Source organism: Drosophila hydei, unplaced genomic scaffold (genome assembly GCF_003285905.1).
Source record: "Drosophila hydei strain 15085-1641.00,03,60 unplaced genomic scaffold, DhydRS2 tig00008114-arrow-pilon, whole genome shotgun sequence".
NCBI lineage: Eukaryota > Metazoa > Arthropoda > Insecta > Diptera > Drosophilidae > Drosophila > Drosophila hydei.
This window is the reverse complement of record NW_022045827.1, coordinates 7803536-7830767: the sequence shown is the minus strand read 5'-3', so window position 1 is coordinate 7830767 and position 27232 is coordinate 7803536. Positions and strand designations below refer to the sequence as shown.

Here is a 27232-nt window from a genome sequence, read left to right as displayed (position 1 = left end):
GAATAGTGGAAACAAATCACAGAGCATATTATATGATTATTATTTAAGATAATATCGAGCTTATATCGAATTGGAGCTGATCAAAATAATCAACAAATATTTAAATTCTGCAGAATTAAGATAAACAAAGAGCAAAAGTTTTACCTCCAGCAGCGACCAAGGCAAACAGAACGAAAGTAAAATTCCCATTCGGGCAGCGCGCATTGTCATTTGCAAACGGTGCGACTTAATTTCTGCTGGCACACACAGGGCATCTGATGTTGGAGAGGACATTCGTGTTGTTCGTGTCGTTGGGGGCAGCGTGTACATGAGAAAATGCCTGCCGGAAATCGTCTGCATTGTGCGAGATAACAATTTTCATGCAATGACCGAGACGAACGCTGGCCCCTGAACAGCTAACTACAACAACACTCACACACACACAGTGCCTACCGCACTCATTACTTGTAATGGCGCTTGATGGTGATGATGACAACTACAACAACAACAATGGTGTTCAGCAACTGATGCGGAACCGGGCAGCGGATTGCATTTCAAGTGGCGTTTCTCATGCTGCATACAGTTGTATACAAAATCCAAAGCCCGGTCCAGACGATGCCCAATGTACGTTTAATTTCCGTCACAAAGCGGGACAGAGAAAGAGCGCGAAAGAGAGAGAGAGATAAAGAGGGAGAGAGAGGGTTATGCATACAACACACAACATGCCTGCGGCTAATATAAAACGAAGAATGCCATGAGGTACGACGAACAGCGCATTATGTGCAATGAGTATGACGATGACGATGACGATGACAACAGTTCAGCAGTTCAGCAGCTCCTGTAAGCTCTGTCCGAGTATGTCCACATCGCAGCCACATCCGCATATTCGCATCAATTACATTACATTCAAGCCATAATCGTTATCAACGTGCATTACAGATTTGTTTGCATTCAGTGAGTTTTGTTTGCTGATTTGCTGCCATTATGGAGACGCGTCGAACGAGTGATGAGAAAAATATATTTGTTAGGCAGAGAGTTTAATGGGAAATAGGAGTGATGGGATAACGATTGACTTCTAAGCTTTTGTATGGAATCCAAGTCAATATTGGACTTAATCAAAATACTTACATATATACTTATATAAAAAAAATAAAATAAAATATTTGAATATGCTATGTTTATATATACTTATATCTTAATTATAGTAGAACTTGAAAACTCGGAAATTTGTACAAAATAAATTATATTTCTAACATAACATCTTAGAGTGCCTTGTCTTCTATGCCTGCTAATCAAGTATAATAATAAAACAATGAAAAATAATATCATTTAACTAAAAATAAAATAATAAACACTTATAAATAATTTATAAATGAGATTCAACACGATGAGTCACCCGATATATATATTTGAAGAGAATGTTATAATATCCTCGACGACAAAAAGTATTTTAATTTCAGAGCTGGTTTTTTGCTATGACAAAGCAAAAGTGTCAGCATCGTTTTAGCTTGACTTTTTTACCTTTAATAACTGCAGTATTAAAACAGTTTAGAAAACAAACAAAAATAATAATGAAAAGAGGCCAAAGTAAAAATACAGCTGAGCATAAAAAGCTCTACCTTTGGGAAGCGGATTTTGTGCTTTGTTGTGGAGCCTTTGAGAATTAATTTGAGCATATATTTTATGACACTCAACTTTAATATTTGTGTACATTTTCTTCATTTGTCTGACTGTCTGTTCTGTTCTGTTTTGTTCTCCTTGCAGAATGCTGGCCCTGGACTACGTTGGAGTCGTTGGCTGTGCGGCACTCGCTTTTGTTCTATACTTAAACACATTAAACGCCGGATTTGTCTACGATGACAGGTGAGAGAAATTTAACCGAATTAAAAATTCCATATGTCAGCAAGTTGACGAAGGTAAATGGGACTCGAGAGCTGGTCTGGCGACTCTGGGTCTCAGGCTGCGCGCAGCTCGGGGCGACATTTTGTCGACGGCTACGCCTGAATGACTGTGTGGCTAAGTGAGTGGGTGGGTGGTTGGTTGGTTGGGTCGATGGTGCCGAGAACTTTTATGATTAATTGGGCCGCCAAGTGCCGCGCATTGCGTTTGATAAAAATCACTATAATAAATTTCACGGGTTGCCTAATTGTAAAACTGGCAACGAACTGCCAGTTTATCGCTGTATATATATAGTATATATATAAATATATATATATATATATATATATATATATATATATTATGTATTATTTGGTCTATTGTCAAAATCAGACGCTGGCAAGCAAATTAAAAAACAAAAACTGTTGATTTATGTTGTCCTTTAGCTGGGCAGCCACTGTACAAAATTGGTCTGAACTTGTTCTTCTTAGGCTCATTCAGAGCTCACCTAGCATTGAAATGCTGCTGCTGCTGCTGCTGCCCCCCCCAAACCTGAACGCAAACGAAATTACCCATAAATATCAAAAGTCATGTACAATGGACAGGAATTTCCCCCGAGGAGCAGCACTTGGAGCAACAGAAGCAGCAACAGTCAGGCGGCAGCCACAGTTCGGACAGCCGGACAGGAAGAGCTCTCTCCACTACCTATTCCTTACTCCATGACCATTCCCATGCCCATTCCCATACCCATTCCGAATCCCATTCCCATTTCCATTCCCATAGACGAAGTCAACCGCTGCGTTTCTGGACGCCAAGTGACGCCACAACTACAAAAACGAGCAAACAATTGGACTTGGTGTACAGTCAGTTGTTGAATTGGGTGACTAAGGTATGAGTGGGGTTGGGTGCGGTACTACGAGGGCGGGGGCAGCAGCATAAATGGGAAGTTATGCACAAAGTGCTCAGCCAAAAGCTTCAGTTGTAGCTCGTTATTTTGTGCAGTTGCTCCTGTTTGTATACCCTGTAAGTGGGCAGTGAAATGGGGTGGGCTTGGCTATAAATATTTAATGTCAGAAATAAAGGCATATAGAATGATTTACCTGCATAATTGGTAGTCATAATTGATAACTTTATACATATTTATATTGCATTTATATGTGTATATTGCACAGTCAAAGGAATTTCGTTTATTATTATAAAAAAATTAACATAAAAAATTTTATTTTTTTATAAGATAAAAATTCGATATATAGAAGATTTCACTTATTATAAATCTATATTTCAAAGATTCTCCAACTTCTTTACGCAATATCTGCTAGCTTTTACACAAGTCGCCAGGCCCCTTTGTTGTTTCGTTTTTCTCTGGTTTTCGCCAGAAAACAAGCACAAAACTTACAGACACACTCAAATAATAAACGCAACTTATGTAACTCAGTGCCACCTTGGTCCGCCCCGCCTCCTCGCCTCCCTTGCTCCTCGCCTAGTTGAACAAGGCTTCCCTTTTGGGGACAAAAGTTCTTGGCGAGTTGATGTTTTTTTGGCCAAAACAGCGGATGCTACTGTGGTCAGTTTCACGCAGCTGCCAACACCACTGGCAGTGCCTACCTATGCAGCTATAGCTGTTGTTGTTGTTATTGTGGTCACACACACACACATTGAGAACATGGCCACAGTTGCCACATGAGCACAAGTTATTATTGTCAAGCCAAGCCAAACAAAACATGATTTATTAAATGGCAGCATTCCCTTCAATTTGTTTCCTATCAACTGGAAAAAGAGCAATGGCCAATGCTTATACTGGCATAGAGTGGGGCTGGCAGTTTGGGGGCGTTTGTGGGTGTGGCATGGCGATCCATAAACATTTTTCACGTGTGCTGTGAATTGTTTCATGTTTCGTTTCGTTTGGTTCGCTTCGTTCGTCGTTTTACCATTTTGTTTATACACACGCAGACAGAAGAGAGAGAGGATAAATTCACATAGGTATGAGTATAATATGTATTCTGTTCCACAATAGTTGCAGAGATATGAGTTTTTAAAAAGTTTCGCATGATATATTTCGGATACAAATCACAAAATAAAACGAGTTATGCTCGAAGTTACGACCCACCCACATTGCCTGATAATAAATGCATAACATTAAGTGTTTTTGTGGTCCAATTGAGGTAACGATCTTTATGTAATACTAATGAGATAAGTTGAGGCAGGTATTGATATATGAGGGCAAGGCAAACAAATAGTTTTTCTACATGAAGCTGACGGTGAAGAAGGCTTATAATAGATAGTATGATAAAGAGACTTAACAGAGGGAATATCTCTGCCTAATGAATTCATGTGACTTTTTTATTCTTATTTATTCACCTTATTTTATTCACCTTTATGAGAATCTGCTGCGGCTAATGTCTGATATTTTATTTGTTTTGCTTAGAGTTGTCTTTTTGATATAAATCAAAAATCAATTTAATTATCATATTGCTTATTCAATATCCAACCTTTAACTAGGCTTAAATTATTGTTTATTTCACTTCCTTAAGCAAGCAAACTTATTATTGTTCGAGAAAAATGTTTTTTTTTTCAACAAAAATAAAAACGTCCAAAGTCGGCTTAATTCTTATGCCATTGCTTATAATATTATGCGGGCCAACAGGTATCGTTTATCATTTCGCCACAGAAGTTGTCACTTGATTTTAAAGAGCTTGCCATGGCAGATTTTGAAAAGCTTTGCCTACGGTCAAACGATTCACACCTCACAACTTGATATATTTGCCTCTTCAAAAAGAAAAGAAGAAAAAGATAGGCAACAACGCCGCAGCTACAAAATGTTGCCAAAGAGCCAATCTGCAGTCTTACAATAATTTATGTGCCGTATTAAAAGGACAGCGACAACAACAACAAAAGTGTATGAAACACAACGTTACGTATACGTAATTTTTTGATGGCCATACGCCCGTTAGGCTCCAAGCGCACTGGTAGCAACGGCATTTTGTGCTCGTTTCTTTCTCTCTTTTTTATAGAAAATCGAAAATTTTCACTTTACATAAGCAGCAGCAGCAGCAGCTCCACAAAACATACAAGTGTTTGCGGGTAGCCATAACGCCAGCGTGTCAGGTGAGGGGAGCCTACAAAGGTAGATAGAGGTAGAGGGCATGCGGGCACAGGCTATATGTGGTACATTCGCATTGGGTGTCCTCGCTGCTGATGCTATGATATATTGTCTTCGACAAAAGCCAACCACAGTCCTGTGAGAGTGTGTGCATGTGTAGGTGAGTCTTCTGCCAGAGTACAGTGGAGCAATTGGCATATTTGATGCATCAAAATATTTTGAATAAAGTAAATGAAAAGCATAATTAAATATTGACTAAAATAATCTAAATAATCTATATATATATATATATATATAAGTATTCATAACTAAATTATATATTCCATAAAGAAGTCACAGTATTTGTCTTATCCACTGTATCAGCCTTAGTGCCTAGTGCCTCTGGCTACGGCTCGTGCCATAGCAAAGCAGCTCCTGTCTCCTGGCTACAGAGCTCGTCGCCTGCGTGGGCTCTCGAGTGCGAGTGAAAAGCGAACGATAACGGCAGCTACTACATGCCACACTTGTAAGCTGCTTGAATCTTGGCATTTTTGCTGCTGCTGCTGCTGCTGTTGCTGACAAAGTGCCCCACCAACACTGCCTGCTGTTGGTGTTGATGTTTTCGTTGTTGTGCCCCATGCTTCTGCCACCTGCTCAGCGAGAGTATTGCTATTCATTCACTAGTTACGATGATAAAGCACAAAAAAGGCACTGCGGATATTCTGCTGATGAGACGATAATGTTGACGCTGACGTTGGGCGACAAGTTTCGGCGTCGCCCAGCCAAGTCTCAGTCAGCAACTACATCGCCCCCACTTTGACTGGGCAAAAATTAAGCCGAAAGGCAACACACAGAGAGCTTGGCACACAATGCCCTTGTTGCTGTTCGAAGGTATGCAGACTGAAATGCTTTTCAATATTTGCCATCGTTTGGCTCCTGCTGCTTGAGATCCTTGCAAATGAGGCGTAGCTAAATTTTTGTTGTGCGTTGCCATAGTGAAAGCAGCACAAATGCAAAAATTGAAACTGCAGCCGAACCACACACACACAGACTCCACACCCCAGCGCCAACCCCAGGTTCAGTTTTTCTTGAGCTTTGTGTGCTTCCGATAAGAATTTGTTTGCTTTTTCTCTCTCCCGTTCACTCGCTCTCTCTCCCTCTCTATCGACAACATTTTTGTGGTTGCTTTGCGCAGAAGAAAATGCCAATTGAAATTGAAGTATAGATGAGAGTGTTCCAAAGCAATGACTGCTGCTGCTACTGCTGGTGGTGCTGCTGCTGCCCCACCAATAACTTATGCACGTTTCGCCAGCGAATTTGCAAACCCAATTTGTGGCATATGCCATGGCATCCGCCTCACACTTGAGAGTCCGCTTTTATGCCACCATTCATGCATATGAAGTGTTGCATGCAACACACACCCCACACACAGACAATAAAGAATTGAGAACCATTCACAATATGTGTATAAATTGTATTTCCGGGCAGCTGCTAAATAAAAAAAATTTCGTATTAAAATTGAAAAATGCATTTTCATCAGTTTTTGCTGCTCTCCAGAATTGCTTTAGAAATTACGAAAATATTTCGGCTTTTGCATATGAAGTGCTTTTATTATTTTTACCTATCCATTATTTATTTATGTTTCGTATATGGTTTGAAAACAGATTCATCCCTTCTATAGCCTCCAGCTGGGCATGGGCAAAAAAATAAAGCAAAATGCTTGTGTTAACTTTTGAGCTTGAATGCCAGAAACCTAAAACTACGGCCCGCGGGCCAGTTAAGACCAAAGTAAACACAAATTACTTTCGGTCGAGCGTGGGTGTCTGTCCATGTCAGTTATCTATGAATGAATAGCAGAGATTAAAGCTTTAAACCAAAACTTTGCGCACATTTGATAAAGGCAATTTACATTTTTTTTTTTTTTAACTTTGTTAAAGTTTTGTTAGTTACTCAACTAAAAATCTATTGATTTTATTTGAAATTAGATATATTTTTATTTAAGCAGTGAAAAGCTCAATTTTTCAAATTATAAAATTTATAGTCAGAAGACTTTGGATTAGTTTTCATTGCTTTGAGCTCGACATACAAATTTGACTTAGTATAAAGTGAACTCTATAGCTCCGTAGTATATATATATATTATGTTAAGTGTAATGTTAAAGGTCTTATGTAAAGGTTGCTTAACAGATTATGTTAATGGTATTCCTTGTTAGGTTATTAGTCTTTAAATAGGTCTTCAACTTCTGAAGAAATTTCTGTGAAATACAACTTTTCATATTGTTTACCTGTTCTTAAATACCTGTTACACTTTTTCATTATTAACGAATATATTTGTTTGCCTTGTGCCATTTAAGTTCAGTGAAGCGTTGACTCTGTGAGGGAAAGTTAATTAATAGCATTTGCTGGATAACGTTGAAAACTAATTATGCATAAAATAGCTAAGGTATTATTGCAAACCTACTATAAATTTCAAACTGTGCAACAATAACAACAAAACAACATTGAGAACAACGACAGCAAAGGTCCGAGGCCTTGGTTGGTTGGCTACGATGGCACTGGGACAGGCTGGGCAGACTGGAAATCGATTAGAACAACAAGCAAAGCTACAACGGTGAGGCAATTACCAAAGAGCCGTTGACTTTGCCAGTGACAATGGAGTGTGCCGATGAGTGTGTGTGTGTATATAGAGTAAAACAACAGCAACAGCAACAACAACAAAAATTACAATGAGCACGACACCAAGTGCGCCAACAAATCGGCAATTAATCAAGGCACGAAAAGGAGGCAAAAGAAGGCAGCGAGTGGTGTCCTGTCGCTCGGCACTTTAACAATATTTATGCCGGGCACAAAAACAAAAGGACAATAAAAATAAGCAGAGGCACAGCCTTTGCTAGCTTGACTAGCTCAAGTTGCATGTGGCCGGAAAGCCGATCCGAGCTGACTCCAGTCCAGTCCAGTTCGAGTCGAGTGGGAGTATAGGGACAGAAAGAGCGAGAGAGAGTTAAGTTTGGCCGCAGGGCTTCGTGCTTTGGGGCTGACTGGGCAATTAATCATTTTAATTAATAGGACAGGTGTGCCACAGGTTGTTGTCGGTTCAGGTAATGCGAGCATGCTGCATACACTGCCTCACTCCCACCTCCTCTTCATCTCTATCTTTCTTTGCAGGCGCGCCATCTTGGGCAATGCGGATGTAACTGGAGCCGGGCCGCTGGCTCAGCTGCTGCAGAATGATTACTGGGGCACACCGCTGACGGACAGCGGCTCCCATGGCTCCTGGCGTCCGCTATGCGTGCTGGGCTTTCGTCTCAATTTCGTGTTGGGCGGTGGCACTGCCTGGTCGTTCCATCTGATCAACGTGCTGCTGCATGGCCTGGCCACCGTCTTGGTGGTGCACGTGGCACGCACCCTGTTGCCCACACGTGCGGGCGTCTGGGCCGCTGGCTCACTCTTTGCCGCCCATCCCATTCACACGGAGGCCGTGGCCGGTGTTGTGGGTCGCGCGGATTTAAGTGCCACAGTTTGCTGCCTGTTCGCCTACCTGAGCTATCGCCGGCACATGCTGCACAGGGACTGGCACTCGCTGGCCCTCACACTGCTGCTGGCTTTAGCGGCGCTGCTCTGCAAGGAGACGGCCATTACGATGCTGCTGCTATGCGGACTATGCGACGTGCTGTGCGGTCTGCACGTGAAACATGCCGGAGATGACAAGGTGAGTGTGACAGCCCCTTAATACTAAACAGACGTGTGAACTAACGCACTTTACTGATTAAACTAATGACTATTTGGTAACTATCAAATGAAGCATGAATTGCCAGCATGAAGCATGGGAAATAGCAGTTGTCATACTCAACAAATATATAGATTACTTAGTCAAATTAAGAAATAACTGAAACAAATGGAATAGAAGTCTTAAATAAATAAATACAAATATAAATAATTCGAAGTATATTAAATATGTATTATTATCGCAATTAAAATGCCTAAATTTGACTCTAAAAGCATCAACTATAAATGATCGATAACTGTAAAAGTTGCTGAAGTACTAATATATCAAATAACTATATAAAAATTAATCGATAACTAAAACAACGGCAGTAAAAATTTTATTTTTACCATACTAAATGTTATCGATAACTGCAAAAGTTGTTGAAATAACTATATATTAGATAACGATACTTCTAGTTATCGATAACTGAAAAAGTTGCTGATATTAAATGTAAGTTATCGATAAGTGCACATTTCAGCAACGTTTTCAGTTATCGATAACTTTTAAAAATTTGCATCAAAAATTTCGGGTTTCGATCAATTCTGACGATTCCAAAAACATTTTCAACTATCGATAACTTACAGATAACTTCAGCAACCTTTGCAGTTATCGATAACTGCTGGTATAATTAGCTGTTAGCGTTTGACTCCAGTTTGGTCACCATAAGCACGCATTCATCAGAAATTTTAAATTTAAATTTATATATATGTTATAAAAGTTCAGGTAATGAAACTTTCTAATTATTCTTAAAACTCTTCGCTTACTTATATGTAATGTAATAATTTAATAATATGTAACTTTACCTTTCCAATTGCAGCATCGTCTGCGCTCGCTCTCTATTCTGAGCGTCGCTCTGCTCTGCGCCGTCTACTGTCGCCTCAGCATTGTGCCACGCCCCTCGACTGCATTCTCAGCCGCCGACAATCCGACGGCCCACGAATCCAGCTGGTGGACACGCACACTCAGCTACCTGTACCTGCCTGTGGCAAACTTTCAGCTGCTACTCTGGCCGCAACACCTGAGCTTCGATTGGGGCATGGAGGCCATACCGCGCATCAGAACGCTGTGGGATGCGCGCAATGTGCTAAGCATAGCATTTTATGGCATCTTGTTGGCCGTGACCTGCAAGGGCATTCGCTGGCGCTGCACTGCCAGCAGCTCCGTGGACTATGCAGCTGTGGCGAGCATTTCGCTGCCGCTGTTGCAGCGTCTGGGTGGCAACAGCTGCCAGGCATGGCACGGACTCGTCTGCGCTTGCCATCATCAGCTCAAACAGCAGCAGCAACGATCGTCGCTGCAGCAGCACAAAGCTGCAGCCATCAGCAGTAGCTGGTCTTCCTGTGCCGCCTCCTCTTCCAGCTCAGCCACAGCTACATCCGCATCGGAGTCTGTGTTAGTTATTTGCATAGCCTTTTTAGTGCTTCCATTTATACCCGCCTGCAATTTGTTCTTCCACGTGGGCTTCGTGCTGGCCGAGCGTTTACTATATTTGCCCAGTGTTGGGTACTGCCTGCTTCTAGGCCTGGGCTTTGGCCGGCTCTGGCAGCGTCTGCACAGCTCTGTTCACAGGCAGTTGCTGCTCTGCTGTCTTGGCCTGCTGCTGGGTACCTTTTGCCTGCGCACAATGCAACGCAATCGCGACTGGCAGAACGAGGAGCAGCTGTTCCGTAGCGCTGTTGCCATCAATCCACCTAAAGGTAAGAATAAGTAAGCAAAGCTTTAGTCTAAATACACTTTTAATAGCCAATGAAAGTCATGGAATAAGTTTGAAGACTTACAAAGTTATATTTAATCATGGAAGTTAAAGAATTGGTTTTGAGGTGAAAGACCTTTTATCATCATATGATATTATTTTTGATGTTTATTTGATCAACGCAGCTATAAAGTTTCTAAAGAAGTTTTAAGATTAATTTAATATCACTACTTCAACTAAACTTGGGAGAAAGCGAATTATTTTAAATATTATAAAAATAATACTCAGTTGCTTAAAGCTTAATAAAAAGGCAATTTAACTTCCAAAAAAAAGACTTATAAACTAGTTAGTAAAGCTTCTTAAAGCTACTCCACACTACATTGCCTGTAAATGCAGGCAAATATATTGGCCCATATTTTATATAATTTTCCATTAAATTTATTCCACTTCAAGCTCTGTTCATGTCTCGTTTGCATTGAATTGAACTAGTTTCAACATTCTTTACAGCTCTGGGAAATCTGGGCAGCGTCTTGAGCAGCCAGGGACGCTATGAGGAGGCCAAGCAGGCGCTGCAATCGGCCCTGGCACACCGACCAGCTATGGCAGATGCGCACTTTAATCTGTAAGTAAACGAAGCTTAGCACGTCCAAGTCATCAGCTCGATGCAAATTGAAGCAAAATTCGCGCCTGCATTGCAATTTTGCCAGTTGAGCGTTTTTCTGCGGCTGCCAAAACATGCAACCTGAATGCTCAAAATGGATGTCAGTTTTTGCTCGCAGCCTTTTTGAAAATTCAAAAGCTCAAAGTGAATGGCTGGCGCGACCTTGGCGCAGTTAAGGGGCAATAGGAAGCTGCTGTGGGGTAAAAAGAAAATGGCTTGGTCGCGCTGCGGTCGGTGGCACGCCTTTAATGCCAAATGGCAGCTGCTTCTGTCCTGTTTGCCACTTGGCAAAAACGTTTGGACAACATCTGAGAAGTTGGGACAGAAAAAAACGCTGCCCCAGACCGCTGCGCGCATACAAATCAACCGGGGCCGAAGGGTAAGTGAGAGACTGGCGGAGGAGCAGCACAGGAAACGCTATAGATGCAGGACGGACACGGGCACATGTTCAGCATCTTTTGGATGGCAATTTGCATGCACTCGACAACCATCAACAGCAAACAGTTGCCTGCTGGGCACTTGTACCTCTATATTTTGCTGCTTTTTTGCGCAGCTTCCGCTTTGCACACACCCACCCACTCCACTCCACACCCCACCACACGCCCAACCCCTAAGCGTTGGTAGTACAGGCTTTGAACGAGTATTGCGCTGTAATCCCCTGCAGAAACGAGTGTGTGCCATTAATTAGGTCATACTGAATGCACAGCAGCCGCGGGGAATATGCATCCTATGATATCTAATCTCAGTTGCCTAACAACTGCTAAAACATTAAAGCTCGGGGAATAGCTGCTATCACGATAAAAAAGAATTCAAAAATATGTCATGGCTTTGAAAAAGAGGCAAGAGTCGGAATTGCTTACATGGATTATGTGACTAAAGCCAGAGTAATGTAAGATATATTTGTGAAATGTTCGATTTGATGACTGAGATGCAAATGATTTTCTTAGTCTGAATATACCAAGCAATAGGACTTATTTAAAAGACCAACGGTTAGAATTAGAACCAAGATCTTGGCAGTAAATACGAAGTCAGACGTTGGCTAAAGAAAGCTAAAAGAAAATAAACAATTTATCAAAAATTAATAGAAATATTTATTACAAAAAAAATTCAAATAAATAAAGCAAAAAAAGAAAAATCATACAAAAAAAATAAATAAATTATTGAATAAAAAATAATTAAAATAAAGTTTATTACATAGAAATATAATTGAAATAGTCAAGATAAAATAAAAAAAACTAAATATTAAAAGATGGATTTTTAAAAGAAACCTGAAATATACTACAAAAACTTTAAAATAATTTAAATTATTTAGAAAAATTAAATTAAATTAAATAAAAACAAAATGAAACAATAACGAATAAATTAAAGATTATATTTTCCCATATATTGGTAAAATCAAAAAAAAGGAGAAAAACTATTTCAAGCTCGTGAAAATTCTTTATTTTCAATCAACTTGAAACTGTTTCCGCTGCGTGCCACTTGGCATCTGGAATGCGGCTTAGAGCAATAGTGGGAAATAGCTGGACACGTTGCAAGCTCTATTGGCATTTACTGTATGCTGTGTTGCACTTGATGCAATAATGCAGAGAGAGAAACTACAAGTTAAACTGCTGATGCATTGCGTCGCCAGCCGCTGGACACTCAGTGGTTGCCAGTGCCACTGCTGCCACTGCTGCTGCTGCTGCTGCTATCGCTGCTTTGGCTTTTGAGGCCAATGACACTTGCACTTACCCAACCGCTTCACTGACCTCCGCCCTCCCTTGAATTTCAGTACGGGCACATGGCAGCAGTCAGCAGTGCGAAATGTACTCTCGACTCGAGCTGCAGCGACCGCCCGCCAAGCTGAGCTGCCTTTCAGCTCCCAATGGGATCCGTGGCAGGGCAAACATGCGCCAACATGCCAACGCATTAACCAAGCCCTCAACCCCACACCCCACCCCCTTTGGCCCAGCTGCTGCTTGGCATATGAGTGCGAGTGTCCTTTTGAATATGCAGCCACGTCATTTTCAGTCCTTTACCCCGGCACAGCCAGGCAACCAATGCTCATACGCCCCGTTGTCATTGTCATGATTCTTGTTGTCGTTGCTGTTGTTGTTGTCGCCCCTCTTATTGTTGATTATTGTGTTTGACATAATAGGCTTTACGCTCCAAAAAAAAAGTAAAATGAAAGGAGACTAAAAGAAGCAGTAAAGGAAGGCCAGAAATCCTTTCGCTTTGCTTCTTTGGCAAATTGTAGGAAAATCCCTTTTCGCTCGCTTGCCAACTTTTATCCAACTTTTCCCCACCACTCCATCCCGTGCCCAAGGGCTCTCGCGCAGAAATGCAAACTGAGCTGGCGACAGCTGTGCGCCCAATACAAATAATTGCACACGACTCCCGGTTGGGCGCCCCGGTCTCGGAACCACAGCAGCTGCTCCCAACTGCTGGGACCAAGAAACTACCTTGCGCGACGGTCTGTAATCATGCGAGTCTAGTACATAATGCCCCACTGCCCGCCTGTTGCTAAATTGCCATCATTTAGGAGCCAAACGCAAAAGGCTGCATGCCAGAGCAAAGAGACAGGCGAGAGCAAAATAAGAAACTAGAAACTTAACTTTGATTCAACGACGATGCGTAATTACACTGAGCGAAAAAACTTGAGAAAATTGTTTTAAAAATACAAAATAAAAGAATAGAAGAGAAACCGACTTGAAGTAATGATAAACAAAATAAAGCTAGTTGAGAGTAGAAGCAGAGAAAAACTAATCAATTGGCAGAAGGTTAAGGAAAGAAGATTGAAAATGTTATTGAGTTGATTTTCTTATGGAATTAACTTAATGTATTTATAGTTTAAATTTAAAATGTATTTAAATCATTATTTATATAGATTCAGTCAGAATTCATATTCAAATTTAAACCAAACTAGTTGAAAGAGATAAAACTTAGCTCAAAAACAAAACCTATTCGTATACTTATTTAACAGGCAAATTACTTTAATGTAGCCCATATGAAATTAAAAATATATTGGCGTTACAATACTGTCACTAGAATAGTAGCAAAATAACTCAAAGCTTATACTTAAAGAACATTAAAAACTATCTACTTAGATTTATATAAAAATTATACTCACATAAAAGCAACCATAATTCAGTGCGGAAAATTCAATTGAATTCAGTTGACAGACGGAGGAAAAAAATGTAAATAAAGTCAACGACATGCAGGCAAAACGCGAACTTCATAACTGCTAAGGCTTCAAGTTATTAACTTGGCTCAAAGCGATACCCGATCCATTGCTGTTGCTCCGCCAGCTCTGTTTACCCGGCTGTCATAGCACTATCCAACAGTCGGCCAGTCCAACTATGGCCAACGCACAGAATTCATTTTAACGACGGTGAAAGTTTAAGTCGCTTTTCTCTGGCATTTTGCTCGTCTGCGCCTTTTACTCAATGTTGGCCGTTGGCTTTTGCAGCTTATCGAAAAGTTGCCTGATTGAATTTTTTAACACCCGCCGCCCACTTGCATTATGCAGCAAGCTGTTGGGTGGTGTTGCTGCTGCTGCTGCTGCTAATCTCGAAGTCAAGTTGGGTCACATTTCCATAAACACTTTATATGAACGTTGCTGCTTAAAGCTGCCAAGTAATAAAAAGCAAGCGCCTCGGAATGTCAAATTTCCGGCGTCTAATCGAAAATCAATGTCAATAGCAAACTCCCCTGCCTGTCGCCACACCCCTGGCCTACACTAATCCCACCTGCAACGTGGATAAGCAGCTGTTTGTACATTATTTACTCGTAAAGACATCAATAGTAGCAGAAACCTGCCGTACTCTTCCCCCGCTTCAACTTGCAACCTGCGGCTGGGAAAATTTTAGCTGCTGCTGTTGCTGTTGCCTTTTGCCACGTGTCCATGAGGCGCACGTCGCGTCTGCGGGTCTTCAGCCCCTGGCAGCACCCTCCTTCCCGCCCGAATGCCAGTCAACTGTCATGGATTTATTGTGCTGGATGCTGCTGTGATTTTTAGCTGTAGCATGCCACATCAAAGCTAGACGGCGGCCCACCGACTCTAACAGGGAGCTTCGATGAGGGGAGGCACTACAAGTAACAGGCAACCAAACACCAAAACCGAAAAATCACTGAGCTGTATAATTCGATTTCTGTTTTTCACTCGTTTTTTTTTCACCTCCCTCCCCCAACCCTTGCTATTCCAGTGGCTGTTGTTTGCTTACCTGCCACGGAGAGTGAGTGAGAGAGATAGCACGCGAGCCAGCGAGCGAGCGAGTGAAAGGGAGAGCAAATGGTATAAAACAACATTTTGGGTTTTCTATATTGTGGAATAGTATAGAATAGAATAGTCGCACTCAATATTCAGTTGAGCAAATCCATCCGTTGTTCGCCTGCAATTCGCATGCATTCACTTGGCTCGTTTCGCATTGCTTCCCACTTGTCTGCCCATTGGCATTCCGGGCTTCGCAACTGAACGGCGGGGAGTGCGGGGCTCGTATCTAAAATTTGTGGGCAACGGGAGACTTTACATGGAATCTCAATGGGTTGTTGCTCTACGATAAACAAAATTTAAGCAAATGGAAAAAAATACAATTGTAGCTAGTGTAAAGCGAGGGCAGTTCGAATAGTTTAGCTAGAATATTATGAGAATCTTATTAGAGAATTGAAAAGGTTTTAAATAACTTTGAGCTAGGCTGGTGGATAATTGAAATTAATACGTAGAGCTCTATTTTTATTATTTACAACGCAGTAAAATGTCTATATAAAATACTCAAAATATTTAAGAGGACTTGTCTCTAATTTAGTATCTAATCCCAATACCAGACAGTTAAATGAGATCAGTTACTTAATCGATATTTACATAATAGTCTTGTTCTTTCTTTCTGTCCAATCTAAACAATAATTTGAATATAGTAAATAAATTATTAATAATTTCAAGCATAATATTTTTACAACAAAATTGAAAATTTTCTGAATTTGCCCTCTTGTTGATTTTATGGACTTCTTGTCGCAACTCAACACAAATTTTAGAACGCGTCGTTTGTTTGAATAACTTACGGTTGTTGTTATTATTGTTGTTGTTGTTGTTGTTGTTATTGCAGTGCGATGCTGTTGTGCAATCTGTGCATGGGTTTATTTTGTGCTGTTTTGTTACGTTCGAGCTGCAAATAAAATGCATCCTTTATTTAAAAGCACTTATTCATGCATATACGAACTTTTTGTTTATATTAAAAACCCAGACAAATTGTCTATGCATATCCATAGCCTCGCTTTCATATTTGTTTACCCAACTTGCACTGGAGACTCCATCCTGAGCTCAGCTCTGTTAATTAAATGAAGCCAGCGTCTGAATGGTTAGCCAGAAAACTAAGTAAAAATACTTGAAGGTCAACATTTTGAAGTATTTGAGTGAGCGCTGCAATTAGAGTCGGCGAAGCTTCAGAGAAACCGCAGCAAAACACAGCAAAAGTTAATTTAGCCCGGCACACTATTAGACCTCAGCTGGGATCCAATCTCGACGCTTGAATAACTAGCTACTTCTTCATTATTTCTCTCTGCTTTTTTCACTTGAGCATTTCTAACAAGTTTTGCGTTATGGTTTCCTTATGTAAAAATAGAAAAAAGAACGAAATAAAATAACACAAGCTCGCCAAGAAGCAGATGAGCAGCTGTTGATAAAATAACTTTGGGCTGTTCTCATGCGTACGTTCGCTTGTTTTTTCTTTAAAAAAATATAAGTATATATATATATATGAATTAAGTTAAAGCTAAGTCAAATGTTTTACTGCCTGATATTGCACAGCTGGAACTATGTCTTAACTTTAAACCAGTTCGACATACATTTTCAAGTTGATTCCATATTTTATTACACTTTTTGGTAAACTTTAAACTATTAAGATTCTTCAGAACTGCTCTGAAAAATTATAACTTCAAATCTAGTTATTTAGTTAACTTTTTTTTAATCTTAATAAATTTACTCATAATACATAATTAGAAATAAATAAAAAATAAGCTTACTTGCTTTTGATTGCCATTTCAGCTGATCTGCTGGTACAGTGAGTCCTCAAATTTAATTAATATATTATTTAAAAATTCGCTTTCAAACTGAACTGCCAAGACCAAGTTTCATCAACCCACAACACAGATTTTTCTACTTTTACAACAGAATCTCAATAATTATTCATTTTTTCGGAACAAACTCCTCTTGGCTTGAAAGTTGGCTGAAGTAATTTTTGTTGCATACTTTCAGGGGCATCGTGCATCAGCAGCAACAGAACTATAGCGCCGCTTTGCCCTGCTACCGCCGGGCCATACAGCTGCGTCCACAGTTAGCGCAGGCCTATTTAAATCTGGCCACCACGCTGCTGGCCTGGGACGGGGGTCGGCATGAGGAGGCAGCCGCCGTGCTGTTGGCGGGCGCACGGCTATTGGGGCATGGCGTGCGCGATCGCAGCGCCCATGAGGAGGCACGGCACAATGCGTACCTGCAATTAAGTGCGCTGCACCGCTCGCAGGGCCGTAGCCAACTGGCCGTGGAAGTGCTCAACGAGGCGCTGGCCACGTTGCCCTTGGAGCGGCGGCAGCAGCGCGCCACGCTGCATCAACGGCTAGCGGCGTTGCATGTCGAGCTGCAGCAGTGGCAGGAGGCGGAGGCGCAACAGAAATTGGCACTGCAGCTGCAGCCAAGCGAAGGCGTTGCATATGTGTCTTACGGCCAAGTGCTGGCCAGAAATGTAAGTGTGAACCTTTGTTGGTTAGCCACGTCGCTTATCCACTCTCCTTCTCCCTATAGTGCAGTCGCTATGCGGAAGCGGAACTCTGGTTCAAGCGCGCCGTGGAGCTATCCCCCCTAGAGCCTAGCACGCATCATCATTATGGTAAGTGGAAGAACATGTAGAAGTAACGTTTGATCTCTGCTAACTAACTGCCTGATCATACAGCTGACTTCCTGGAGCAACAGCAGCGCACGCAGGAGGCGCTAGCTTATCGCCTGCGCGCTGCTGCTTTGGCGCCCCATAACTATGCCCTGCAGTCAGCCGTGGCCGATGCACTGCGTCTGCTCAATCGGCTAGCCGAGGCGGAGCTGTGGTATCGCCAGGCAGCTGCACTGCAGCCGCAGGCGGCACACGCTCACGCCAATCTGGGCGCCATTCTGCAAATGCGTGGCCAGCGGCAGCAGGCGGTCGATTGTTATCGACGAGCCTTGCAACTGCAGCCGGGGCATGCCACGAGTCGAGCGAATCTGGCCAAAATGAATGTCAACATCGATGCGAGCACGTAGCAGCGGCTCAAACAATATAATCAATGAAACTTCACTATTGCCAATCAAAAAGGAATTAACAAAGGTGTAAGGGAAACATATAGATAGATATTCTTATCAAAATAACTAATTGTGAATGTTATCGATTGTAAGTAAAGTTTTCAATTAAAGAACATATATTTTAGAGTAATTGTTTGAATATAGAAATGGATTCAAGTGGCGGTGAGTACGATCCAAGCCTAGGCCTAGGTATATATTTGTATAAGTCCATATTTTTGTATACATCACAAAGAAAATTAATCGATAAACGAGAAAAGTAGCACAAAGCGAGCAAATTTAAATTATTTCTGCAATAGACAGCTTATACAGTGAATACGTTATAAAACAAACCCAAAAAGTCTACATAATACCTATGTTTGGTTAGTAAATATGCAATAGTATGATATCTATAAGTATCGATTTCTTTCGAATTTGCAACCACAATATAATTTAAGCATTCTAAAGCATTGACAGCGCAAATAATTCTATATTTTCAAATATTTGTTATAGTTTGATAAAAGTAAGCTTCTCTATTCTGATTTTCGATAATAACATATCGATTAATATTTCATATTTCATATTTCTAACCACCAACATCTCAGAATATTAATTTCAATTATGTTTTCAATCTCTAGAAAAATGACTTTAAAATTACACTTATAATTCGCAACAGGTTAAAGCTGGCAACTCAACAAAGTAAATGGTTTTATGCAAAGCTGCTTTCATAACAGTTATCGGATTGTGTACGCCTTTTAGCAAGGCTAAGCTATCCCATCAGATAATTTATTAATTACATTTATGCCAGCTACAAACTTAAGCATGGTAATAGCCAAACCAGCCCATTTCAAAAGGGGAATAGTTAAGTGTATTGCCATGCCCTCAATTTGATGAGAAAATGTCAATCTGTTGCTGGGTCATTCAGCCAGTCGTTGAGCAAACTCAAACACACAGAGATGAAGGGAGAGAGAAAACCCGCACAACAAATTACGAATATATATCCCATATCAAGTTCTTAGCATTTCATCTCGAAAACCAGGTGACAACCAGAACGCAGACAAAAGCCATAGAAAACAGACAGATAGAGAAGCAGACGAAGCCAGCTGGTTAGACGCTGGGGACGTGATAATATCAAGTGGCATTGCCAAAAATACAAAGAACTGAGCACGAAGAACCTTTTTGGCCTTCCCACAATAACCGCAATGTAAGAGGGAGTTGGGAGCTGGGAGCTGGGAGATGGGAGCTGGTAGCTGGTAGCTGGGAATAGTGCTCACTAAGCATTAAAAATGATAATTAAATTTTCAACAATGAAACCGAGTTGAGAACAAGGACACGCGCGCCACTACTACATATCGTATAAAGCTCTTAATCATAAACATGCGCAGGCACTTTACCTTTTCCCCATACTCCAACTCTCCCCTGCAACCCCCATTCATATCAATGACATTGGGAACTCGGTTCGTACTAGAGACTCGGCAGTTCCATAGTCTGCAGTAGCTGGCGGGCTGCTAAGCATATGCGCATATAAATTAACATAGACACCCGAGTATTTAATTAAAATTCCATCAGGCCATAGACAAACATACACGCACACAGGCACACTGATACGCAGACGTATGCAGGCAACTAGATACTGAGATAGGCACACATTTTAGCGCTAAGCCGTGCTGAGTTGGCCTTCAGGCAAAGCCACCAAAAACCACACGGCACACGGCGGGGCCAACGAAATCTGTGTGGAGCGCGCCTCAGGAAATGTGCAAACAAAGACTACCTTTTGCTCCACACACACCCCGCCAGCCCTTGCACAGACACAGGCGCAGACACTGGCAGAGCTGCCACCTGGCTATGGGGCCATTGGGCAGATAAAGCTGGAGATGGCAATGGACGTGGACAGGTGGCAACAGAAGGCGCGGACAACAGCCGCCGGCAGCATCGATGCTGACTGATGAAGTGGCACTTCCCTGACAGTAGCCAGCCTGCAGGCACAGAAGATGATAATGATGATGACGATGATGATGATGCGGATGATTATGATGGGGTTGCCTATGATCGTGATAAGCATCGCATCGTAATTAAGTTGACGCAGCAGTTGAGAAGCCAATCCGATGTGAAATATGCAAAGGGTTGGTCTGAACGATGCTCCCTAATTAAATATGAATTTCAATGGTTGAAAGAGGCTGGGATTTGCGTCGAAGCATGGGCACTTGCTTGTTAAGGATAAGCCTGTTGTTAGCTGCCAGATTGGTTGCGTATTTTGGCAAAAGCAAAGCTCTGAGGTCAATGCAAACACTTGATGTCAGCTGAGTTTGGAAATACCCTGTACACTGAAACAAACAATGTTGAGTTTATGCAAACAGCGATTAGATTGTAACGGTAAGAAGGGGTTGAATCGTAATTAATTGAAATACATTGACATTTTTCTGAAATGGAACATAAAATATAAACAGTTTTAGTATTATTATAATTATTACTATTTTTATACTCATACAAGAAGCGAAATCCTCTAGAGAGCGGAATAAACTAATCTTAACTAATCTATTATGAAGTCTGTAGCGCCCGACTGCACCAGTCTACTTTGTATTTGCACCGGAGAAAGTGGATGAAGGTCATCTTCGGACAGCTTGAGCTTCGTTTTTCCCCACCTCATATCAAGCCAAAGTGAATTGATTCTAGATATTTGATTAATTTTAAAATTTTGTATAATTTTGAAGCACACAAGAATAATTTTTTAAAATTAATGTAGGGTCTTTTTGATAATGTTACTTCCAGTGCCTGTTTAATATTCTTAAAGCTCACTAAAAATCCCCAATTTAAGCTTCAGTTCAATACACCCTCTGTGTGAACTTTTATTTTATAGGATATCATCTAAACCCGGCCGCTCAATGAGTATTTAATGCGTCAAACTGTTTAAATTTCTATTGGCTTTTTTATTTCGTTTTAGTTTTGACTTTTGTTTTGGCCACAGATGTTGTATTTGTTTTCCTGTTCTTCAGATTGAGCAAAAAGCTGTAGCTTGGTTTTCAACTTTTTGACCAGTTACACACACAAACAGACGCCCACACACACGCACACACACATACACACAAGCTGATTCGTATATACAACACGCAAATGGTCATCCTGTGAAATCATTTATTTTCCACTTTAGCCAGCAGAAAACTCAGTCACACACACACATACACACATCGATAGAGACACACAGGAATATAAAAAGAAAAGTTTTTAGTTAGCTTTTGATGAGGGTCAACTCAACGTTGGGCGCACTCTTCAAGTGCTATATGCCCCCAGATTGTGTAACTCTCTGGCAAAAAAAAAGAGAGAAACTTGAAAAAAAGTAAAGTATGACAATAGTTGGGCTATTGTTTTTGACATGACTTTCTATCAAAAACAAATTTGTTCTTCATTGTTATATTACTTTGTGTTCTTCAATTCCATTTTTGTATTTTACTTACAAATCGAGTCAAACATGTGGCAAATAAAAGCCAGATAGCAATAGGTCACATTATCACACACACTCACACACACCCATATAGATTGATATTATTTTTTTGTCCCGATTCGAAATGCAGTTGACAACTTCATATGCCATTCGCCCATGGCCACGTACTCGACATTACGACTGCAAAAAATCGTATATTACATTTATAAAAAAATAAATGCACACATAAAAGTTGTGCAAAGCTGTCAATTTAATTAAAAATACAAATCGATAGCAATTTGTGGGACGCAATTGCAAAATAAAATATTCAAACTGCTTAAATGGTAGAAATAAGGTTTAAATAGTAAATTGTAAATGCCTTGCGGATAATTTTAAAATAATTCTTTTCAAAATGATCCTGCAGTCACATTGAAGTCGGGCAAATGGGAAATCCATTTCTACTTCACTGCAATAAATGTATTTTTTAATTGGATCCCGTTTATTTAATTGTACTCTTAAGCTAGTAGGAATACGAAATCAGGTAAAGATATTTTATTAAATATTATTATATTGTTATTATTATATATAAAAGATAGCAGGCGGCGTGGCGGAGACCATAAAGCATATATATTTTTTATTTGAAGTAACAGTTGAGTTCATTGAACTTTATCGGCATATTCGTCTACCAATTTGTCCGATATATATAAGGTAAGGAGTCCTATGACAGCGATAAAGCTATACATTTTCTTTAAGTCATCTATAAACTTTATAAATTTCTATTCTTAAAAAAAATCTAAGTCAGGCTTCGGGCTTCATCTTCACAACTTGCATTAAAAATTTAACTGAAATTTCAAAAATTTTTTTAAATATTTTGACTTATTTGCAAAGCATAAGAAACGTCATGATTAAATGGCAAATCTTAATGAATATCTCAACAGCTAAATGTTATCGATAACATTAACAACTGCTGTAATATAACTATCGAAAATAGTATCGAACTTACTTGGTCACTGATTGACTGTTGGCATCGAGTCGTATCTGACAGTAGGATACTCCCGACTGCTCCACTTTTATTAGCTTTTCTGTCAATTTTTAGAACTTACAGCTTACAATATAAGAAGTAAACTAATGTTGATTATATGATTTACTGTTTTTATATACTGGCAACGGGAGAGGCAAAATGAAATCTGTGGCTTTGTGGCCAGCCGCAGACAGACATGCAACAAAATGATTGTGCAGCAAACAAAAAATGATAAAATATGAAAGCCCATAAAATCAATGCAACACGCACATGAGAGCAAGCGAGACAACGCGAGAGAGAGGGAGAGAGGAGGGGGGCCTGCAAGGAGGCACGTCACACGCACACACATACGCATAGAGAGAGACCGCCACCGCCGGCGTCAGTCGCTGCTGTCAGCTGCAGCATTTGGAGCAAACGTCAGTGGCAGGCAGACGGCGTTGCACAAACCAAAACCATGCTGGCAGTTGGACCGCGGTTGCAATGTGCCACGCACACACACTCACACACTCACACACACACACATGCTTGTGTGTCGCGTTTGCTGTCAATGCAGCGCATTGCACGAACGCCTTCAGCTAAACAGAGTTAGCGTTTGCCTCGTACTTAACTTGAAAACAATTAGTCACAAATTTAATTTCTGTTTCAATGGGCAAATGTAAGGCAGCAGACGTTGCATGCAACATGCCAAGCCATGCCAAGCCAGCCAACTCTCTACTAACTAATTGCCGGCGAAAGTGAAGTTCGTTCTTTACGGTTAGCCGCCATGTCAGCATCAGTTTGCAGCAACAACTCTTTAAACGAAGCCCAAATAGCATTTGCAACATGCTTCAATTGTATTAACTCTATGCAATTAATCTAAAAAAATGTTTATAGCTTAATTAACAGCTTGTAGCATAGCATTTACTTTTTTACATTTCTTACAGAAAACTTGAATATATGTATATGTATATATATTTAAGATATTGTATAAGTACTTTCTTATGATACGAATAATACATTGATAAAAAAATATATATAATAATAAGTAATAAAAAATAATACCAAAATAAAAAAAAACTAAATAATAAGATATTAAAAAATATTTATTTTTTTTTTGTTTGAATATACTTTTTTATTTTTAAAATTATTTTTTATATTTAAAATGTTTGATATTTTATTTATTTATTTTTTTATTTATTTCTTAAATTCTTATTTAAAATTAAGAATATAAACATTCGATAGACGGAGGCGAACGAAGAACATTTCTCAAATGTCCTACGATCCATCTTTGCGCTTTAAAAAAATAAACTTTAGGATCCACAGCTTATGCTGATGGCCAGGACACCAACATACTCTTTCCTAGTTCATAACTTCGTCTGGGTCATATTTGAATTTTTTACAAATCAAATTGTATTAAGTTGGCAGTCAAGTAAAAAGTTAATCAGACTTTTTTAAGTGTTATAAATAAGAACAATTTATATATATAAAGACAAAAAAGCAAAGCTGATTTTATTGCCAATGAAAGTTGTTATATTATATATTTAAATATATAAAAGACTGAAAGTCTAGCATGAACTGATGAAAATCACAGAGAAGAAGCAAACCAAAAAATTTTTTATATGAAAAGTTTGTCTGGAGTTTGTAAAAAGAACCAGGAGACATGTTTATGTTTATGCAATTTACAACCTGATTTTTCAATATAAACAAATTTATAAGTATTAAATAATATAAGTGTTAATATGATAGATATAAAAGAAATAACAAACTTCAATCAAGCTCACACAGTATAGACACTTGCTTAGTCACAGCTTAACAATTCTCTCAGTACACTTAATTGTCTAGCAGAAATGCAAGTTAAGGATTTAACTAAAAACCATTCATTGATTCAAATATTAAATCCAAATTCCAATTTGAACTGATGACATTTGGGGCTAAGCATACAAATGAGATGCCCTCAGAGCATTTGGTATCGCATCAATGATGTACTTTTGATTGCAGCTGCTTAAAACAAGAACAAGAGAAAACATAACCAAATGTATATGAGAAAACAAAATACAACAATCACAATCAGCAAAATTGCGAGGGCGACACACAAAAACAAAACGCAGATGAAATGCCAAAACACACAGCAGACCAACACAAAAAAAAAGCAGAAAACAGACAACAGACAGCAGCAAGCATCATAACCTGTAGCTTCAGGGGCAGCACAGAATGTTGTAGCCGAAACCGAGCCACAATACCCACTCCTCCATGCAGCTGCCATGCACAGATAAATGTGTCCTGGCGTCCTGCCCGGAACGCACCCAAAAGCGAAAGTTCACACCGAAATTGAAACCCAACAACAAAACTGGAAGCCGCGTGGCCTCCGACGACGGGCAAAAAAAAAGTGCGAGTGAGACAGAGAAGGAAATCTGTGTAGCATAATCTGAGGCGCAAAATGAAGATGACAATAAATTCGATTCGATTTCGCTTTGATTTAGTTTTTGGGGAATATCATCATCCTTGGATTACCAGGCACTGAGCGCGCAAACGAGCGCCCAGCCACCCCCACTTTGCCCCCTGTTGATGACGATGATGATAATGATGATAATGCGAACGATTGTCGCCTTATGGCCAAAATGAGAGCAGGGCAAACACAAATAGATAACAGGCAACAAATAAATGCCAGCGTATAACGAAATGAAAATAAGACAAAGCAAATTCACACACATAAGGCACATGGAGACGAACGGTCTCGCGGGCTGTTGCTGCTGCTGCCAGGATCATTGGCAGGACACATTCGGCAAATCCTGTGCAGCTTATGCTGGCTTTCAAATTTTGATTGAAAAAATCACAAGAGATTTTTAGTGCGCCAAGCAAACGAAACTAAGCAGACAACTCACATACCCAGACTTTACTCCCTATCTCTGTTTCGCCTAAAATGAGCGACAAATAGCAAAATGTTGCCACAGATTGACATAATGATGGAGCCCAACAGCCAGACAGGCACGGGTGCTGGCAGGCAGACAATGTTGGCCGTCTGACATTGCCGACAATTCCTATTTAATAATTCAGTCTGCTTGCCGATATTTTGATTTGGTTCAATCACTTGGCCATCGAATGTCTTCAGACAATCAAGACCATCGGAATATATATTTAATTTGGTTCATGGCCACATTATCGTAATATATGTAATTGTGAGACGAAGAATTATTGAAGTACCCGAAGTTGCCTTCAAATTAAAGCATATAATATATAGAAAAGCATACATATATAACAAAAAATATTAAGATTAGATATTAATAAGACTCTAATAAATAAATTTCTGCTTTCACTCAGTTAATCAGTAGAAATTTAAATATTATAGCGCCAGTGCTGCAATTTGCACTCAGTAGAAATATATGTTTCGACAAGTTCGGACAACAACGTCAATGAAATTTTGTATTCTCTTAATTACCTTAATGATTTTACTTTATAAAACTCACTGAAACTGTGTTTCTCGCTAGTCAACCGAATTTTTTTTTATTATTTTTATTTTTAATTTTTCAAATTTTGTAAATACCGAAAACACATTTCAAATTTCATCACGTACATTACAAAAAGGTTGTTGTATTTGCTGTGCTATGACAAAACCTCATTGCTACAAGCTGCAAATGCTATCAATAGCTTGGAACGGTAAGAAACTTAACTATCGCTCAGCGAAGAGCTTTTCATTTAGCAAAGACACACGCCGAAAGGGTTATGGCGCGTTTAAAAAGAAACGTTTTTTTTTGTGTTTTTGTTGCTTTTTATCTTATAATATAATAATAATAATATAATTGACCTAATTTGTATATCACGTTTTCAATCTGTAAACGATCTAGATCTTATTATTATGGGCTGATTTAATTTTTAATTAACTTTCGAGGTAGCTATTAACGATATAACGATCAATAAATTTAGATAAGAAATGCCGTTTGATTAAATTTGACATTTATAACATTTACCTACATATTAAAAAACTACTTTGAACTAATTTCGTTTGCAAATTTAACTGTGATAATTGTTTAGAAATATTTTAATTTTAATCATTAAAGACATTCCGTAATAAAGCCCATTCAAACAGAAAAGTATAAATCTAACCGTTGAATATATATAAAAATACATTGTAAGTCCTAGGCATTGAGACTTTTAGCCTCGGGGCTATATTAATAAATGTGTTGGCATTGTAAATGAAATGTGTTCCCTGTTTATTAGCACATGCGATAGTTCAAAGTTTCTATTTATTAATAAATTGCAATTTTCAAATGTCCAATATTCAATCACAACGTATCATTTTGACAACGACTAATACTAATACTATTCAAGTGCGTATACATTTCCGTTTGCTTTATATATATATATATATATGTATATATTTAAATATCTATATATATATATATATATATATATATATATATATATATATATATATATATATATATATATATATATATATATATATATATATATATATATATTCAAA

The 27232-nt window shown here is 39.5% G+C and overlaps 1 protein-coding gene across 1 annotated transcript in view; it reads left to right on the top strand.

The window, feature by feature from the left end:
* Nucleotides 1-18385, top strand: part of LOC111596079 (protein O-mannosyl-transferase TMTC1) — a 43391-nt gene extending 25006 nt beyond the window's left edge. Inside the window, exons 2-8 of the mRNA XM_023310136.2 lie at nt 1744-1842; nt 8101-8644; nt 9519-10398; nt 10902-11016; nt 17285-17768; nt 17828-17912; nt 17976-18385. Of these exons, the coding sequence (XP_023165904.2) occupies nt 1744-1842; nt 8101-8644; nt 9519-10398; nt 10902-11016; nt 17285-17768; nt 17828-17912; nt 17976-18316 (2548 nt within the window). The 3' untranslated portion in view covers nt 18317-18385. The remainder of the gene's footprint in view (nt 1-1743; nt 1843-8100; nt 8645-9518; nt 10399-10901; nt 11017-17284; nt 17769-17827; nt 17913-17975) is intronic.
* Nucleotides 18386-27232: the final 8847 nt, after the last annotated feature.